This window comes from Podarcis gaigeae (assembly GCF_964106915.1).
Source record: "Podarcis gaigeae genome assembly, chromosome: 14".
Classification (NCBI taxonomy): domain Eukaryota; kingdom Metazoa; phylum Chordata; class Lepidosauria; order Squamata; family Lacertidae; genus Podarcis; species Podarcis gaigeae.
In genome coordinates this window covers 30732058-30750888 of record NC_139690.1, presented here as the reverse complement: position 1 = coordinate 30750888, position 18831 = coordinate 30732058, and the positions used below count along the sequence as shown (strand labels likewise).

Here is an 18831-nt window from a genome sequence, read left to right as displayed (position 1 = left end):
TTTCCCGATTGCTGGACTTTGGACTTGGCTTACTTAGACTATGATTCCTGACTGTTGGGACTTTGTTTATGTGAATTGACCCTCGGACTGTGTTTCCCAACGGTTGAATTGACATACAGTACTGTATATGCCAGTGGGACTTGCTGCCAGGGGACACAAGGGGGCAGACGTGTCCTATGATGGCCAGGCACTCACTGCACCCAGTGCCTACCCATGACTTCTCTCCAGTAGGGCAGACAGTTGTACAAGTAACATTCTGTGCAGTGCACTCAGCACCCGACCCAGCTTGCTAATTGTATACCTCTTGTTGTTGTTTGAGTTTGCGAACTTGGGTGTGGGTTGTTATTTATTGAGTTTCAATTAAATTCACTTTAGCAAGACACTTCCATTTGCTTAATAAGGCACAGAAATCTTTATTGAGCCGTCCATTAACTTTTTAAAGTAGACTTTGTCATTTCTTTTTCACTGTTACAAAAAAACAACATATGTTTGCAAAACTTAACATTAATCACAATTGCTGCTGCTTCTGCCGTTGCTACCAGAAGCCTTGATAAAAGCCACCTGCCTCTAAAGAGAGAGCTGGGTTGTGGTTTTTGTTTAGCTGGCAAGAGTTCTGTGCTAAGCAGCAAGTTACTGTAGGCATCAGTGTGGGGTTTCGGACAACAATAAATAAGAAACCATCTGCCTGTGAGTAAATACCAAAATATACATTCAAGAGTTTATCTGGCAGGTAGGGACGTGAGTTGGGTCCGCTGCTGATGAGAGAGGGGGGCGGTGGGCAGCGGGCATGGTCTGCGCTGAAGTAGATCTATCTACAGCAAAGCACCAGGGACATTCTCCTTCCTCCCATACCAGCTCCTTCCTTGCTACCTTCACGTCTTCTGTGCTCCAGAATGCTCCTCCTCCCTGGGAGGAAAACACCCCCCACTCCCTCCTTAGCGTAAGAGCACAGCTCATGTGCTAAGGTGCTTGCTTCCCTGACTTGACTAGGATTTACCCTCGTAAGGACCTACATTAAAAACAACCCTAGAAAACTATGAGAACTTTTTAATTTAGCAGAGAAAGAAGTGCAAAATCCCTTCACTTGGTTCAAGCCATACCCATCTCTAGCTCACTTCAGTCACTTCCCACACACACAGGCTGCATTCTTTAAATAAGCCAACAGATCAATATCTTCTTTTCTCCACTTGTGGCAACAGAGGCCTGCTCTGGTCAAAATTTGCAGCTTTTTGCATTGCATTCACAGGGAATGCAGGGAGCCCAATGGCTCACTCACGATAAAAGCTTCCAATGTGTGCTCAAGTGTAGTGGATGATGACTGGAAAACCTCCCTGCTGAATCTCCTTATCAAGGACCCATTACAGAAAGTCTTTAGCCCTGCAGCAATTTATCTCCTGGCCAATGCAATGCAATGCCCTTTTCCCACCCACTGACCATCTCCTACCTCCTAGCGATCTTTCTTTGTTCCTTCACAGAATGAAGCAAGTGCATTTTCCACTTTGTACCTGATGAGTAAAGCAGCTTGGAATATTTTAGAAAAGAGTTTGTTAAAAAATAGCACCCTTTATAAATAATGAAATATTATAAAAAGATGTGCCTATAACCATATTTTCCTCATTTTTAGGATGATGGTTACAGCCAAAAGAATTAGCAATTAAAAAAAAAACAATTCCAGGAAAAAAAATCTCTATTTACAACTCCTACCAATGATGTTGGCAATGGAATAAGCATTTAGAAACGGCACTTGTGGAAACCCAGTCAAAGACTAGGTGTAGGCTTTGATATCAGAGTTCTTTTTAGACTTAGCAGTGTCTAGGAGAAATTATGGCTAGTGCATTGCAGAGAGTTCCTGCCCCCCTGCCCTGGATGTGGGGAACAGAAAGACCTCTCAAACTTCCTTTGGCACAAATCCCAAACACACGGGCGCTTTGCTTGCACACCACAAACATTTTAGCAAGAAGGCTTTTAACACACTTTTTTTTAAATAACTCCTATCTACATGTGTTGAGCACAGTACCAAATGCTATAAAAATATAGCAAACATACAAAAATATACATTATTTTTCTCCTTGTAAAAATCCCGTATAAATTACTTGCAATATACATAACATTAAACTGGCCTATGGAATATGATGACAGGAGCAGTGCTATTTGGGGGGGGGGGGCAGCAAGATGTTTTGAACAAAGGAAGCCAGAATTGACTCCCAAAAGCAGAGTTAAGGTTCTAGAGAAACTACAAGCCAGCTGTAGCTTCCAATGGAAGGATGTAACTCATTCACGTCAAATGAATGGTGGTGGTGGTGGTAGGGGGGTGGACTTGATATTTAAAACACACTTGTTTTCTGGGACGCTCCAAAAGCCACTCTGAATCAAAGCTCATTTCCTTGTGTAAAACAAGGAAACTGATTGAGGCTAGGATAATACCAGCACATGTACAGTGGCAGCCAGTTCTATGGGTTAACAGCACATTGCTTTAAAGCTGGGATGGGGGAGGCGGGTAGCAACAGCTGCAGCATCTATTGGCCTATGCTGTGATGTGGACTGCTGAGGTTTGGCCAGGGACACACCTGTGGGAGCTTACAGACCAGCTGGCAGTTGAGCAGCCATGCTAAAATACTTTTGCACAAAATTTGCACAGAGGTGATGCGATGTCACCTGCTTATTGGGCATTCATCCTGATACTTTTAACACAGAGCTTATGCAACACTGCCAGCTGGTACTTGTTCTCGCACATTTCCCACTGCAACTTTCCATTGCTTTTTTTCCTTCCTTGATTTTTGCATGGTAGAAAAGCAACATGCTCCACTGCATTGGGAAGTCCAGGATAACAATCAAATTTTGCGTAAATAAAAACCGTCTCCCTAAATGGAAAACTACATATAGCTTTGGCTGTGATGTCGACATGTTATCCTAGCCTCAAATCAATTTTTAAATTGAATCTTTGCTTCTGAGCTGCTTGGGAGCATCGCTTCTCTAAGCTTGGAGAAGCAGATCTTCCCTCTTCTGAAAAAGGGAAGAGTACAAACGTACAAACCTTAGCCATTTGTACTCTTCATGATATGTGGCACTGCCAAAAATGTGGGCTGTCTGCTGGCCCTTGGAGCCTTGGGGGAGCCACCCACAATGAGAGTAGCCGGGGGCACTCCCCTGTGCTCATATTCCAGTGGCCTGTTTCAAATTATGATCTACAAACAAACAAAAATACTGCTTCCATGATATATTATCCTGCTCTTATTTTAAAAGTTGCATGTGTCACCGTTAGCTAAGGAAAGCATTGATTAAAGTGCTGGGCAGTAAATAGAAATAGTAAACCATATATATATATAATATATATATATATAATAGACACACAAACACCAAATATAAACACACTCAGGCACCTCAACATATACAATGATGGATGCAACACACCAAGCTTTTCAATTGGGGTTTTTTTTTGGGGGGGGGGAGAAGGGAGACACTGTTGGAATAAGTACCCAGTGAAACCAGCTCACAGGGACAGGTCTCTGCAAACAGCATCACCCCTAGCCCCATTTTTCAATAAACACTGTTGGCCCATCCAAATGTCTGTTTCTGTTGACAGCATTTTGGCTGAAGAACAGGGGTCCCTTCTCTTAAAGACTCAGGCTGAAGGAAACTTTTGGGTTCCTTTTAAATATACCCATGCTGAAATTCTGGAGGAGGGCATGGCTGTCTCAGGAGAAAATTTCCCGAGGGAGAATTGGTTGACTCGCTCCTCCTCCGTAGTTTCTTCCTCCAAAGTGCACCTTCTTCGTGAAATGCCTAGAAGGGGAACCTGACCCCTTTCAGGCGCTGCTGTCTCCACTTCCCAGCCCAGGCTCAGCCTGCTGAACCCAGGAGATCTCTGGGCTTCTTTGCCTGGATGGTGCAGCTTTTGCCTTCAGCAAAGCTTGATGAAGAACCATTTAAAAGTAGACCAGGTTGCATTTCTGTTTTTGATATTAAAAGTTCTGGCTTTGCTTCCTTACAAGTTTTTCTTCTTCCTTTTTCCTTGCCTGGATTCTGGTTTCTTTTCTGCCTTTCACTCCAAGGATGCTAATGCAAATATTGCACAGCTGGGCTCACCTTTTCTAGCTCCTGCTTGCCCTTTGAAAGACGGCATGATCTTGTCTGGCCTCTGAAAAAACCTTAATACTGATGCACTGCTAAGGCCACGGGCCATGTCTGTGGAAAGCAGTGGGTGGTAACTCAGGTGGCTCTAGGCAACGGCCACCTTTTCGTCTGTTGGCAACAAACTCACAAAAAGGCTGTTGCTCTTGCGTACTGTCCCCGTAAATGAGAGGCAAAGTTTTTGGCAACCAAGTTTGAGACTGCAAAAGCCTCTTCCCTTCTGCTTACGTAGGGGGGCCACCTGACTGCTGCAACCCTGTGGAACCTGGCTGCTATTTGCCACTGGGATGGACCCTGTTGTTTGCCCGCAACGGCTTCTTTTTTTTGACTACTGGCACGGCCGATGCGTGTGTCTTCTGCGAAGACAGCAGGGCGCCCTGGCTGATGCCATGTGGGGGGGCTTGGATAACCTTGATGGGTGACGTGGAGCTGCTGCGTGGCCGAGAGGGCAGGAAGCGGCTGCTGTTATTAGGGGCGAAGTTAGAGGAAAGCAACCCAGGATCTGCACGGATTGGGTGGTGCCGGCTTGCTTGCTGCCCACCCCTCTTCCTGGCCTGTCCGCTCCGTGTGCCCTCTAGCTGGCACTCAATGTGGTACACATCAGCGGTCACCTCATTCACCTGGTCAAACCGGATGAGCAGTGTTTCGAAAAGGGAGAGGAGGCGCTGGATGTCGGCATCCACTTCGGAGCTGTCCCGGGCACTGGGAGCCAGGCTGAGTCCATCCAGTTGGCTGGAGGAGGTGGAGGCGCGGGAGCTGTCGGAGGTGGCGGTGGGCGTGGGGCCTTGCAAGGAGTGGGAGTCCTGGCTGGAGGAGCGGGAGGGCAGTGGCTCCATGCCTTCGAAACGCACCTTGTGGCGGAACTGTAGAGGACAGAAAGGGGTCGTTTCAATGGCTGGGACTGTTTTACAGAGCAAAAGGCTGGCAGAGAAGCCAAAGCCATGAGTTTTGCTCCTGGCTGTCTCATTGCTGGTGTCTCAGAAATCCTCCCTTGCCTGACACCATCCCTTTCGGGACACGGGAGCAACAGCACCCCCAAAAGTCCCTGGCTTTGATGCACAACCAAGTTTAAATTGGCTTCCTGGAATTCTGGTCTGGCACACCAAGCGCCAGAGGGTGCAGGAAGCTGCACGTCTCCTGCAGTTCCGGAGAACGTGGTATTTGGGTGTAGAACTTCAGCTCCACCATCACCACAGCTTCCTTTTCACAAACAGCACCTTAGCTGCCCTGGAAGACTTCACAGGATACGCGCAAGATGGGTGGGCAAAATACGTTCCCCATGACTAGCAAAACAGAATAAATTATGCAGAATAGGAAACTGTGCATAATTTATGCATGTTGCAGAATGTGTCTTTTCTGCCTTTGGCCAGACTTTTTAAAGTAGTATCATCACAACAGACCTTGCATAAGGGAATGGGCTAGTCTGGAAGAGTTCTTCCCAAGAGTTTGGAGAGCAACTGCATAGCGCACATATCCCCACCCTCAAGCACAACTTTTTTGGGGAAGTGGGGTTTACCTCCTTGGCTTTGGTGAACCCCATCCACATTTTGAGCCTCCGGACAAAGAGCTCCACCATCTCGTAGTCCTGGGACTCGAAGGCTGGCCGGTACATCTCGAAGCGGGTCTCACGGTAGTGGTGCATGAGCACCGCGGCAAAGAGCCGCAGGACCACCCACAGCTCCAGCATGACGTAGCTGGCGTAGAAGAGGTGGGAGAGACCCACGGATTCGGGGAGGAAGAGGGGCAGGCTGCTGCTGCTACTGCTGCTGCGGAAGGCGGTGAAAAGGAGCTGGAGAGTGCTGGGGAAGCTGGGGAAGGCCTCGGAGTGGTAGAAGAGCTGGGCAAAAAGGAGACACAACAGAAGTCTGAATATTAGCTCTATGTGGGTTGCCATTGTGGGCAACCATGTCCCATTTCACGTGCTGCCATTGCTTGTGTGTGGGGGGAGGCTTAGTAGGGCCTCTCCCTAGAGCACCTTGTGGCTCTCCAGATGTGCTCTTGGATTTCAACTCCCATCAACCCTAGCAGGTGGTATGGACAAGGCTTGGGGACGATGGGAGTTGTAGTCCAAAGGCATCTGGGGGCATGGCGGCAGAAGCCTCTAAGCTGGCTTTTGGAGAGAACCTGGCCAAACTAGTCAACCAGCCCTTCTCTCTGCCTGCAGGCTTACCAGGAAGCCGAGCTGTGCATAAGCCAGAGTCAGGATTGTGAAGGCCAGCCCTGCAGCAAAAAGATCCTTCGTAGACCTCTGCAAAGTCTTGCCAAAAGTGGACCATTGGCGGATGAAGCGCAGCTGTTGGGAAGCCTGTGGGGAAGGAAGATGAGAACAGAAGCCTGTTTAAAGCACTTGGCACCCCATGAACTGGCCCCTTTGCAGTCAGTCTGAAGGGCCATTTTGGGGGGTGGCGGGGGTGTCTGCTGAGACCTGCTCTGTCTCTCTGGGCACCAGATGAAGACCTTTGTATTTTCCCAGACTGTTAAATCTCCAAAGGAATTCTTTTCTCAATACTGTTGTTTTTAAAGGTTTCTTCTTTTTAAAATCACACTGTAAGCTGCTCTGGATATGTTTTGCCTTGAAGGCTAGAAATAAATAAATCCACGCTCCTCTCCGAAAGGGACCACAACTCCCTCTCCTGACAGGACAGCAAAACTCTATTTATAGATGATTCGTTTCTTCCATTTCTTGCTAGAGAAGAAATGGGCTTAACATGTCCAAAGCGGTGGGGCCAATCTTGCTGCACTTAAGGGCTGAGGCTCTTTGCCCTCTGCTGGCCACAATGTTTAAGCATAAGTTAGCTCTGTCTTCTACTGAGTTGCTCAATCCCATGAAGGCTCTTTCTCATCCCCTCACAAGCCCCAAAGCAGTTCTACATGGCAAATCTTTAGGAAAAAGGAAAAGTCAGCCAGCCCTCCTGAAGTATGAAAGAAGAGGCGAGACTGCTGAACTACAACTCCCATCACTGGCCATGCTGGCTGCTGCGAGTTGAAGTCCAACAACATGCTGGAGGGCCACAGGTTCCCCACCTCTGCAATTTGCTGAGATGGCTTTGATTCACCAGTATGTCTCTCTAATTTGGCTGCATCCCTCCTCACTTTTATGCAGCCTTCCCAGCCTGCTGCCTATCAGATGTTGTTGGGGAGTTCCCAATGCTCCCACCAGCCAGCCAACAGGGCCAATGGTGAGCGCCGGTGGGAGATGTAGTCCAGAAACATCTGTTTGGGAAGGCTGCCTCGCCTCGCTCTTCTGTCCCCTGAAGCAGTGACCAAACAGGCATTGTCCCTGGCTTCTTTTCCTGAAATGCATCAAAAGGGAGGTCTGCATCATGCATGCCAGCGATCAAACTGTACCTTGACTGTCAGCACGAAGAGAAGGCAGGCCGCCAGGCAGCGGAAGGCGGTGTGAAGAGAAGCCACCTGGTAGAAGCTGGTGAAGCCCTGCTTGTCTCTCAGGTACTTGGCCCACTGCCGATTGGCCAGGGTGACCTGGCTCAAGTGGACGACCACGGTGCCAGTGGTCAGGAGGATGAGCAGCCACTGCCAGTAGCTGCCCATGCTGGCAAAATAGGCCCGGCCTGCCTTCTGGATGGAGAGAGACTCTGAGACCACAAAGTAGACGACCACAATCATGAAGAAGACCTGGATCGGGGGGGGGGGGGGGAAGAGTCTGTTAGTGCCACGGAGATGGCAGCTTCCAGGGCAGCAGCCAAGAATGGCCTACTCAAGAAGAGACTCATTGAACTGAACGGGCCCAAGTGTGCCATGCTTAGCATTGTCAATGGTTCCACTCTGTGTAGGACTTCCATTGGAAACAACCCCAGGCTTGTATGCGTTTCTGCTTGTTACGGGATGTGAGCTCTCCAGTGTGGAATTTAACACAAATTTTAAACTTTATTGGACAGGAAGTAGAACTATGTACGCTCCTTCCCTGCTTTGATTCCCTTATTGGAGTCTATAAAAAGAGCACAATCTCCATTCTTAGCAACTCTGTGTGCCCTAAAGCAGCCTTCTCCAACTTGATGCTCTCCATATATTTTAGGACTGCAGCTCCCACCCCAATCCTTGCTAGCACAACCATGTTTTGGACTACAGCTCCCATCAGCCCCAGCATCATGTTTGGGGCTTATGGAAACCATAGTCCAAAACATCCAGAGGGCACCATGTTGGGAAAGGAGGACAATGTTGGTCCACTCAACAGGTGACACCTGTCCTCATCCCTTCCCTTACTCAAATTCTTCATGTGGTTGGCACTACATAAAACAGTGTAAACAGGAGAAGCAACAGCATCAATGTGCACCCCAGTTGGAAGAAAGATCCTTCTGGGAAGAGGCGAGAGAAACCTTTCTTTGGGACTGACCATCATGAGGAGCTGCAGCGTGACTCCCTGGCTAAGTGGAAGGGGCGGGAGAGCAGCCACAGCCACGGCCGGCAGTACGTGCTTCACTACGGGGAACTCCAGCCTGAGTGTGATGACCGCATGGAGGCCCAAGCCAGGGTTGTACTGGGCCAGCTCCACAAAGACTGCTCGGCTCCTGCAGGAGGTAGAAAAGTGGGTCAGCAGCAGCAGAATAACATAGGAAGCTGCCTTATACAGAGTTGGTCCATCCAACTCAGTACTGTCGACACTGACAGGCAGCAGTACTCCAAGGTTCCAGCCTGGGAGTCTCTCCCACCCTTATCTACAGATGTTGGGGGCCAAACCTTGGAGCTTCTGCAGTCCAGCAAGGAAGATATAGCAGCAACATGTGTTAAGAGAAGGACTGAACAGGATGGTTCAAGTCTACTTGTTGGATGAGCAAGTCTGCCTAGCCCCTCAGATCGGTCTTATCCGAGGCACCGATTCCCCCAACATGCTTACACATTGCTGATCCAGTTGTTCCGCTGGAGGATCTCCAAGCGAGCCCTGCTTTCTTCCAGAGTCGTTCCCAGATCTTGGACATAACCACCACTGTCATAGAAGGAGAGGTAGCCCCAGTACCAGGCCCTGAAAGAGAAGCAGGGCCAGGCCTATAGGTCAAATGAAGGCCTGGATGGAATTCGTCTGGTCCCTTGTCTTCCGTGCATTGGCAGGGCCTGGTGCTCTGCTCTGCTCACTGAAAATGTCTGAAATTTAACTGGAGGACAAGAATGGGCCCTGTCTGCTCTTGCCACAGTGCCACACACTTCTGTCCTTTGTTTTGAGCTGGTGTTCATATGCCCAAATGCATTGGGAGCGAGGAGAAAGGATGAGAATTGAAAAAGAGAGGATGATGCCCTCAGGTTTCACTATTCTGGTCTCAAGTATATCAAGAAGTATCTAATATAATTAAATCACCTATTCGGGCTTCTCCACAACTGTCATTATTGAACATGTGGACAAGCAACTCAAAAGCTTGTTGCCCTAAAGAGCTTTTGACATGAATGTTAGCTGCAGCCAGGATTTCAATAGCTCAGCAATGGAAAACCTTGAGAAATATAGATTTGCCTTTGTGGTATAGGAACTTATGGACTTCAGTTATTGTGGGGAAAATTACACACAGGCTGTGTGTTTCCAGGGGGATGGAGGATCCAGAACACTTTTAGGACATCTGGTGGGGTTTTATTTCCGATGCTTTGGACTTAGATGCTCAACAATCAGCATCCCTGCCAGCTTGGGAAATCTGGATTTCTTGAGTTATATTGGTATGGCACCATTTCTTTCTCTTATTATTAATTGCTTGTTTGCGTTGTATATGGCATGATGGTATACCCTCATATTGTACTTTTGGGTTGCTAGTAAAGGTAATAAAGGGAGCTGGCAGGAAATGCCCTTCCTTTGATTTTTGCAAGGGATGTGCAGGAGGAATCTAGTGTTTCTTACCCTGGCAGATCAGGTGGCGAGTAAGTCCATGATTGTGTGAGGTTGCCGGCAACACTCTTCCAGCCTACTGCATAACTGGCCGTGTCAAAGCTGTCTGAACCAAGGATGCATTTCGCCCCAGTTGCAGATGGATCGGTCCCACTAAGCATATGGCGGACGGAACTGGGACACTCCGCTGGAAAAAAGCAGTCAGAAGAGGGTTCTTCATTGGTCGCACGGCTGTGATGACATTGCTGCATTATTATTTTCATCACCTTGCTTAGTTCTGAGGTTTTAACTTAGGGTTCCAGTGTATATGTAACATGCCCTGGGACCGTTTGGTGAAGGGAAGGCTGGAAGTATTGATTTGTTTGTTTAGTGTTTGAAAGGAAAGGTGGAATATAAAAGCAATTAATACATCTACAAACAATTCTCATGCAAACAGACTAGGAAAGATATCTGCTTAAAAGGCTTGTTGTATGTGCCTGAATCTATATATAAAAGAAATGTGTATGTGTGTGAATTTATTACATATTTCTACTTCCATCTCACAAACGTTCCCAAAATTGCAGCCTCTGGCTTTTGAGAAGAGCATCTAAAATGGCAGCATCCTGTGTTACAATTTCCAGGTGCAGAATCGAGAGAGGCAAGCAATCAAAAGGGTTGCCTGCTAGCCAAGGCTTGTTCTATGGAAGGCAAGGCCCTCCACCACCTGGGCCTGACACTGTTGGTTGTCTGCACAGACTACAAATTGCCACAATCAGACCCCAGGGGGTTAGCAGGAGGTGCTGGGAGATTAAATCATTTTGGATCTGCCTTTGCCAGCCTGGTGTCCTACAGTATTTTGGACTATAACTCCCATCAACCCCTACCACCATGGCTGTAAGATGCTGGAACTTATGGGAGCTGGGGTCTAGCAATATCTGGTGGGTGTCAGGTTACTGAAGGCTGTTCTAGATGCTTCAAGCCTGCACATGACAACAGAGGCTCACACACCACCACCATTGTTGTGTGTCTTGCAGAGACAGGAAACTGCTTCACTTACAAAAATAATCTACCTGCCAAACTCTACAGTAGCTGCAGATTCTGAACAATCTTCAAAGGCAGCCTCATGTGCAGTACATTACAGTTGCCTAACCTAGAGGCTACTGGAACAGAGTTCAATGAAGCCATGACCTTCCCATCCAAATCAGGTCGCAGCTGGGCCACCAGCCAAAGCTGGTAGAAGAAGCTATGGAGGCCACTTGTGTCTCTGGTGATCCAGTAATGGACCCAGGAGTGCTCCCAAGTGGCACACATGCACCTCCAGGGGAGCGTGACCCCATCCAGGACCATCTTAATGAGGATCTCCCACCTACCTTCTTGGAGGCGGATCTGCCGCAGCCGTGGGGACCCCAGGGTGACACTGTAACTTCCCCGGCCTGACTGGTTGTTGTAGAGATAGGGCAACAGCCCTTGGGACATCCAGACCCAGAACTCGTCAGATCTGTGCATGCACGGTCGGGAGAGAAAAAGGGAGGAGGCGGTTGAGTGGAGACCTTGCAATTCTGCAGCCATTTTGACATTAACCAACCAAAGCTGAATGGTTCAGACTTCAGTAGTCACCAGTTTCCATGACAAAGAGGAAAGAGGAATTTCTTGGGCCCGGCAAGGAGTTTCTGTCCCTACAATAATGAAATCACTTCTGCAGGGAAGCTGACTTACACTGAGTCAGATCCCTGGTCCATCAAATTATGTATTGTCTTCCCCAACCTTGTGAACGCCAGACATTTTTTTTCCATCAGCCCCGGGCAGTACGGCTGTTTGGGACTGCAATTCCCACCAGCAAAGCTGAGCAGAGTGCTGAAGAGGAATGTTTCCAAACATTAGGCTGGAGACCTGAGCAGCAGCTGAGCTATGCTGAAATACCTCTTGATGCGCAGGAACTGCTCACTGCCCAGCTGCTGCTTGATGGAGCTCTGCAAGAGGAACGCCCGGCTGTTGTGCGAAGCATCGCCATAGTTGGTCAGGAGGGTCGCCAGGAGGAACAGCATGTAGATGAAGAAGTTCTAGCAGGGATGACAGACAGAGGATCTGATTCGCTCTCTTGCTGGGAACTGCCTGTGGCTGCCTCAGCAGAACAGCCACCCACAGCTTGCACAAACCAGCAGAATCTCACCCCCTGCCTGCCCTTGGAGTGGGACCACCATGCACAGAGATGCTCCTTAGATTGGGAGCTGTTGGATGAGCCCTCCTTGGAACATAGAAAGCTGCCTTATGCCGAGTTGGATCATTGGTCCAAGTAGCTTAAGCACTGTTGACACACTGAGTGGCAGCAGAGGCTCTCCGGGACTGCATCCAGGGAGTCTCTCCAGTCCTACCAGGAGATGGCATAGGGGATTCAACTTGGGCCCATCTGCCTGCAGAGCAACTGCTCTACCGCTGAGCTCCAGCCTGTCTTCTGTGCTCCTCTCCCTATGGAAAGCTGCCTTATCTCAAGTCAGACCACGGGTCCATTTAAGCTTTTAAGGATTTTAGGCAAGGAGTCTTGTCCAGTCCTCCCTGGAAAAGCCATTGGTGATTGAATCCGCGACATCCTAAAGCAGTTGCTCTGCCACTGAGCTTTCAAAGTGCCCAGTGTTGTCTGGAAGGACACAGGGCCTGCCCTCCTCCTCCTCCTCCCCTCCCTTGCAAGTCTCCCTCCTAAAATGCATCAGACGCCACAAACTGGCAGCAGCTCCCTCTCTTCACCTTGAGCAGGCCGTGCAGAAGCTTCACTTTCTTGGCCTCTTCCTTGGCTTGAAAGAGAGCGAATCCCTGAGGGGGCCGGACTCGGCCAATCTTCTCCGACACGTGCTCCACAAACGGGTACTCCACCAGAGTGTCGTCGTCCTCGGGGTGCAGGCGCTTGGCCACCAGTGAGAAGTAGAGGGCCTCCAGCAGAACCTGGGCAGGGCAGAGGGAGAACATTCAAGGAGGTGGCTTCTTGGACCACTTGACCAGTGCACAAGTCATCAGTGGGTCCGAGACACATCCGTGAATTGTAATTCTCATGCCCACTGCCAAGAAACTTTGGCGGGCGGTTGATTTTATTTCTAGTTATATGCTGCTCAATCGGAAATGGGACATGGGTTGGAATGGCAACCTGGAATTGTCCGGAAGCAACCTCTCCGGCTGAGCTTCCATCAGAGCCTACCTTGGATGGTTCCCACAGCAAGAAGGAGGAGAGGAAGCTAAAAATCCCTGAGATGAGCCACATGAGGGCCACGCTGGAGGTGAAGCCCACTCCAATCCACACGGAGACTCCAAAGCAGATGACCAGGCAGGCCAGGCTGATGGCATGGGCCAGGTAGGAGCACCAGAAGGGAAGCAGGCGCTTCCGGAGGGCGTGATCTGTGACTGCAGGAGACACACACACACACAAGACAGAAGTGGTGAGCAGGGGCTTGTTTGCTTTATTCAGTCTGCTTCTGTGGGGCAGGGAGAGCAGCTACATGCTACACACGCAAGGCAGGGCCTACGCCATTCTTAAAAGTTTAGAACCCTTTTATATAAATAGAGGGGGAAAGATGGCATTTGGAAGAGTGTACCCAATTACTTCTTATTTTTCTCAAGATCGGCACACCCTGTCTTGGTGCTGCAACAGAAGCTGGTAAGAAGCACCACAGGGGCTGGGCAGATGCCCTCATGAAAGGTTGCAGACCTGCACGTATGTGCACATCCACAGAGTTACAGGAGTCAGTATTCTGGCTTCGTTCCACAGAATGGAGTGCATGAAGGGAGGATGTAAGAACATAAAAAGAGCCTGCTGGAGCAAGCCAAGAGCCTAGCTTCCTGTTCTCACAGTGGCCTACCATAAGCCCATTATGGGACACCCACAAGCAGGATCCAAGCACAAGAGCACTCTCTCCTGCTATAGTATTCTGGTATTTAGAAGCATTCCTGCCTCTGACCGTAGGGGCAGAACATACCCATCATGGCTAGTAGCCACGGATAGTCTAATCATCCTCCATGAATTTGTCTCCTCCTCTTTCCGAGCCATCCAAGGGGGTGGCCATCACTGCCTCCTGCAGGTGCAAGTTCCATAGTTCTGACTGACGCACTGTTCTGACTCTTCCAACGCAATAGAGGAGGTCTTCAGCTGAGGCAGAGTGGGAGTGTGATAAGCTGAAGGTGACGGAATTCATATCAGCGGTTCCCATAGTGGGTGGTACCACCCCCTGGGGGGTGATGGGATTATCTAGGGGGCAGCACAGGGGCACTGGAGGTGTAAATGGCTATCATACTTTTGGCATCACTGGATCAAGTTCATTAACTTTGTGGAATTAATTAAACTAAATAGTTTTAACCGGATTTTGAATAACTGTGCAATTAATTTTTAGTGTTTTGAATTTTATTTTGTTATTATATTCCTTAGAGGGCTGTGAAAATTGCTTTAATGAATAATGCTTTTCATAGGGTAGGGGACGCAGGGATGAATTTATGGAACAAAGGGAGCAGTGGCCAGAAAAAGCTTGGAAACTGCTGGCTTAGAAGAAATCCTATCGCAAGGGGATGGGAGGTGGCTCAGTCTCTGGGAGGAAGGTGCTGGCCTAGGCATGACTGGAAAGTGAAGGTGACATGATGGGTCTAGAGCTCTGTGCATTTCCCACCACTCCCACAATCCCACTTCCAAGCTGGTCACCAATTGCCATATCCCACCCTACCTGTTCGCGTTGATTTGGCCGAGCGGTTCAGTTCTCTGCCAGGGGCTGCTGCTGCTGCTACATTCTGCCCTTTCTCGGTCAGCCGCTGCATCATGATAGTCTCTGTCTTCTCCCCAAGCATGCTGGATCTGCCAGAAAAACACACAAGGGCGTTAAGCACTCCTTTGGGATGGGGGTCAGTAAGCAGCTGGCCTCGTGCACAGGCACCAGCACCACTACCTCCTCTGTCATGGGAGACTTACAGTCCTGAGATGAGGTCAGTTTCAACCCTGGGGTATGGTCCCATTTCCTGAGGGTGGGAGAGGCTGCCAGCTCCATCGGTGAGAATCTGCCGGATCAGATCTTCATCTGCGACCAAGAAACGTGTGTCAAGCTGGGTTCACATCAAGATATGTTAGCAGCATGAAGTGTGCTTGTGTGGGGCATATGCGTTACTCTGCAAATATATGCAGAACAGGTTTGCAAAAGGCTGGTTCTCCCATGCAGCAATCTCTGAGAGTCCTCCTTGGCCCTATGCTGTGTGCGGTGGACATGAATGCCCTAGAAAGGGGGAAAGTGAACCCTCTGCCTCTCATGCATTCTTACTCTGCCTTTCTTCAACTGCATAAGTATTTCCTTCCTTTGTTCCTTCCACTCCTCTGTATAAACAGCACTCAGGTTAACAGGGCCGGACCTACTATATTGGGTGGAGTGTCACCTCCATCAGACAACAGCTGCCAGAGGGTGGCAGCACCTCCCAACCCCCAATTCTGCTTGAATCCTTTAATCTATCCTGCTCTGCACTTCCTCAGGTAGCAGGCTACCCTCGGGAACCATGTAGATCAATATCCCAATGCTAGGGTTGAAATCCGATGCAACGGCCCCTCTAGATTCTCTGCTAGTCCTTCATCCCAGGCAGCAAATCTCTTGTTCCTGACTATTAAGGGCACCTCAGAAGGGAAGCTGCAGCCCTCCAGATGTTTGACTCCAGCTCCCAGCAGCCCGCACAGTCAGGGAAGATGAGAGTCATAGTCCAGCAACACCTGGAGGGCCACAGGTTCCCCACCTCTGTGTTAAAGAGAAGTAAATGTTTGTTGCAAAGAATCCTTTATGAATCCATTCAGATTTGGACTGTTTTCCTGTCCACCCGCCTCATACCTGAAGCTGAGAAGTATCTGGCCTGAGCTTGCGGGAAGCCAAGCGACAAACTATCCTCCTCAGCTGCCAAGGGAGCCTCCAGGCCAAGATGGCGACTGGTCCTGCCCCTCTTCAGCTTCTGGATTGTGTTGCCCATGATGGAAGGGTCGCTGAGCAGGTCGGGCCAGTTGAGCAGGGCCTCGTTGGAGTGCCACCGTATTAGGCTGAGGCAGAAACAAGAGCAGAAAAGAAGGATGAGCACGGGAACAAGGAACACCCTTAGGCAGAGCTCTTTAATAAATACAATCCTCCTCTTCAAGCTGACCCCACAGCCCAAACTGAAGCCAAATGCATACATCTCAGTGTGGTGTAGTGGTCAGAGTGATGGACCTAGGACCTGCGAGACCAGGCTTCAAATCCCTGTTCTGCCATGAAACTCACTGGGAGACCTTGGGCCTGTCACAGTCTCTTAGCCTAACCTCCCCTCACAGAGTTGTTGTGAGGATAAAATGGGAAGAGAACCACGTACAGCACCGTGAAGGAAAGGCGGGATATAAATGCAACAAATAAATCCCATTTACCTTTTCGAATCGTCCAGGAACAAATCTGTTTTGGTCTGCTCTGAAAAGGCCTGTAAGGGAAGGAAACAGGGTTCACTGCTCAGCCAGCCTTGGTTCTTTGGGATCAATGCAGCCCCTTAGGGAGGACCACTGTGAAGACTATTCATTGTACACTAGGACACAGGCAGCTGACATGAGCCCCTTGCTCAGGTGTTGCTGGACTCCAACCCCATCCATCAGCTCTAGTCAGCAAGGTCAATGGGTCAGGGATGATGGAAGTTCAGGACCTCAAGGACCTTAACTCTCAGCCTAACCCACCTCACGAGGTTGTTGTGAAGATAAAATGGAGAGGGGGGAGAACCAAGTACACCACTTTAATGCTCCTTGGAGCAAATGTGGAATATTAATGTAGTAATATTAATAATAAGGATGGGAGTTGAGAGAACAGCAACATCACGAGGGCCAGGGGCTCTCCACTGCTGAATGAGGTAAAAGGACACAGATCTGAGGGAAAGAAAGGCAGGGCTTGAAGTGGGGCAGGGCCTAGGACCCCTTTAGAAACCACCCCACACTTCTGTCCTGCCACTTGCCACTCTCACCTCTGTCCGAAGCCCAGGGAAGGTGAGGAAGGCGCTCTCCATAAGAGACGAGTCCAGATAGTTGTCGATCTCTAAGGACTGCTGGTCTGAATGGGCCAGGGACTGGCTGACAGACACCTAGGAGAGAAGAGGGCGCTTGAGGCAAGGAAGGACATTTTCCTTTCAGTTGGAAGGGCAAATTTATCAGACTTTCCCAGGTAACCCCAACTTTTGAGGAGTCACTTTGATCTTATTTTCAATGGAAAAAGCCAGCCAGCTGCCAACAGCTCTTACTTTCTTTCCCTTCCCCTATTTAAAATATAGCTGTCAGGGATGGGGGATGAGGGGTGCCACTTCTCTAAGTCAGAAATTCACAAGAACCATTGACTTGCTAAATATCTTTGTTACTCAGAGGGGCCTGTTCAGTCACATTTAAGCTTCCAGAAATCGATCTCTGCGTGAAATGCCAGAGGACTGTTGCCAGTCTGAGCAGAAGAACGCAGCCAGTTGGGTCAATGGCTACCAAACTTGGTGGTATAAGATGGCTTCATATGTGCCACCCATGAGCTGTTTTCCTCTTCTGGGCACCAGCCAATCTTGAAGAGGAACCTCAAAAATTCTGATAAAGAACTGCATTCAGTGAACGGTGCAAAACACAGGTGTACACAAGCAAAATATTATAATGCATGGATAAATAAACATGACTGTCTTCTCTAAAAATAGGAACTGCCATGTTTGCATTCCAACCCATTAAGGAAATAACCAGTGAAATGTATTAAATGAAACATTCTGGCTAAAACTGGTAACCATAGAACATAGGAAGCTGCCTTATACCAAGTCAGGTGACCCTTGGCTCAACTAGTTCCATGCTGCCTGCACTAACCAGCAGCTGTTCTGCAGTGGTTCAGGCAGGGAGCTTTTCCTGGCCCTCACCTGGAGATTGATCCTGGGAGCTTCTGCATGCAGAGCAGATGCTCTAGCATTGAGCTATAGCCATTTCCCAATCATCTAAAATCATATTTATTGCGATGGCCTGCGGCCAGTTGAAGGCCTTGCCCAAAAACAGGCTACTGCCCCCTTCCCCAATGCACTGTTACCTTGCTCCGTGCCATACGGAAGAGGAAGAGGAGGGCCAGGTACAGGGGGTAGACAACCAAACTGGACACCAGACCAACCACAGCTGTCTCACCGTTGACTGGGATCAAGGTGGAGATGGCCACGTTGCTAGGAAAAGACAGGAGAAAGTAAGCAGGGAGGGCGCTAGCACAATTTCTAGTGCAAGACAATGCTGAGATGAAACCCCCCCCCCCAATATTTATGAGTGTAAGGTGTTTTAAATTGTTTTTAATATTGTTTCTAATGCTGTAACCAGCCCTGGTACCTTAGGGTGATGGGCAGGAAATAAACAAACAAATAAGAACACACCTTTTTTTAAGGCCACAGGACATGAGGGAAACAGTGGCCATGCTATTCCACAGCCTCCCCACTGATCTTCTGTCTTTGGAAGTAAGTGGCCCTCCTGGGCCAGAGAGGATCAGAAATTCCCAACACACCTGAAGTTGACATCTCCCACAATGCCGTACCACACGGCATTGGCACACAGGAAGAGGAAGACAAGGAGGCAGCAGCAGGATGCCCTCTGGACGCGGGTGAAGCGGCTGCGAGGGGGGCGGTCCCACAGGGACAGCCAGACATGCTTCTCAAAGAAACCCCTCTGCAGCTCCTCAATGAAGATCCGCAAGAAGCTTCTCAGGTCAGCCTCGCCTGCGGAGCCAGAAGCGGGGGAAGGGTCAGTCAAAATGCCCATCTTAACATTATTGTCCCTGCAGAGAAGGAATCTCACCGCAACCCCCCCCCCCAAGTGACTGTCCTCATTTCAGTCTTCAAAGTTTGACGGGGGTTCAAGCGGAACCCCATTTCAGCTTGCCACATTTATTTATTTATTA

General features: G+C 49.2%; 1 protein-coding gene across 1 annotated transcript in view; it reads right to left on the bottom strand.

The window, feature by feature from the left end:
• Window positions 1–388: 388 nt before the first annotated feature.
• The window catches only part of PKD1 (polycystin 1, transient receptor potential channel interacting), a 109409-nt gene continuing 90966 nt past the window's right edge, over window positions 389–18831 (bottom strand). The window contains 18 exon segments of the mRNA XM_083712033.1: window positions 389–4994; window positions 5648–5968; window positions 6302–6436; window positions 7480–7767; window positions 8486–8660; window positions 8987–9112; window positions 9968–10142; window positions 11305–11432; window positions 11855–11994; window positions 12677–12871; window positions 13122–13324; window positions 14632–14759; window positions 14874–14979; window positions 15769–15971; window positions 16329–16378; window positions 16907–17023; window positions 17983–18109; window positions 18439–18649. Coding sequence (XP_083568159.1) covers window positions 4404–4994; window positions 5648–5968; window positions 6302–6436; window positions 7480–7767; window positions 8486–8660; window positions 8987–9112; window positions 9968–10142; window positions 11305–11432; window positions 11855–11994; window positions 12677–12871; window positions 13122–13324; window positions 14632–14759; window positions 14874–14979; window positions 15769–15971; window positions 16329–16378; window positions 16907–17023; window positions 17983–18109; window positions 18439–18649 — 3419 coding nt within the window. The 3' untranslated portion in view covers window positions 389–4403.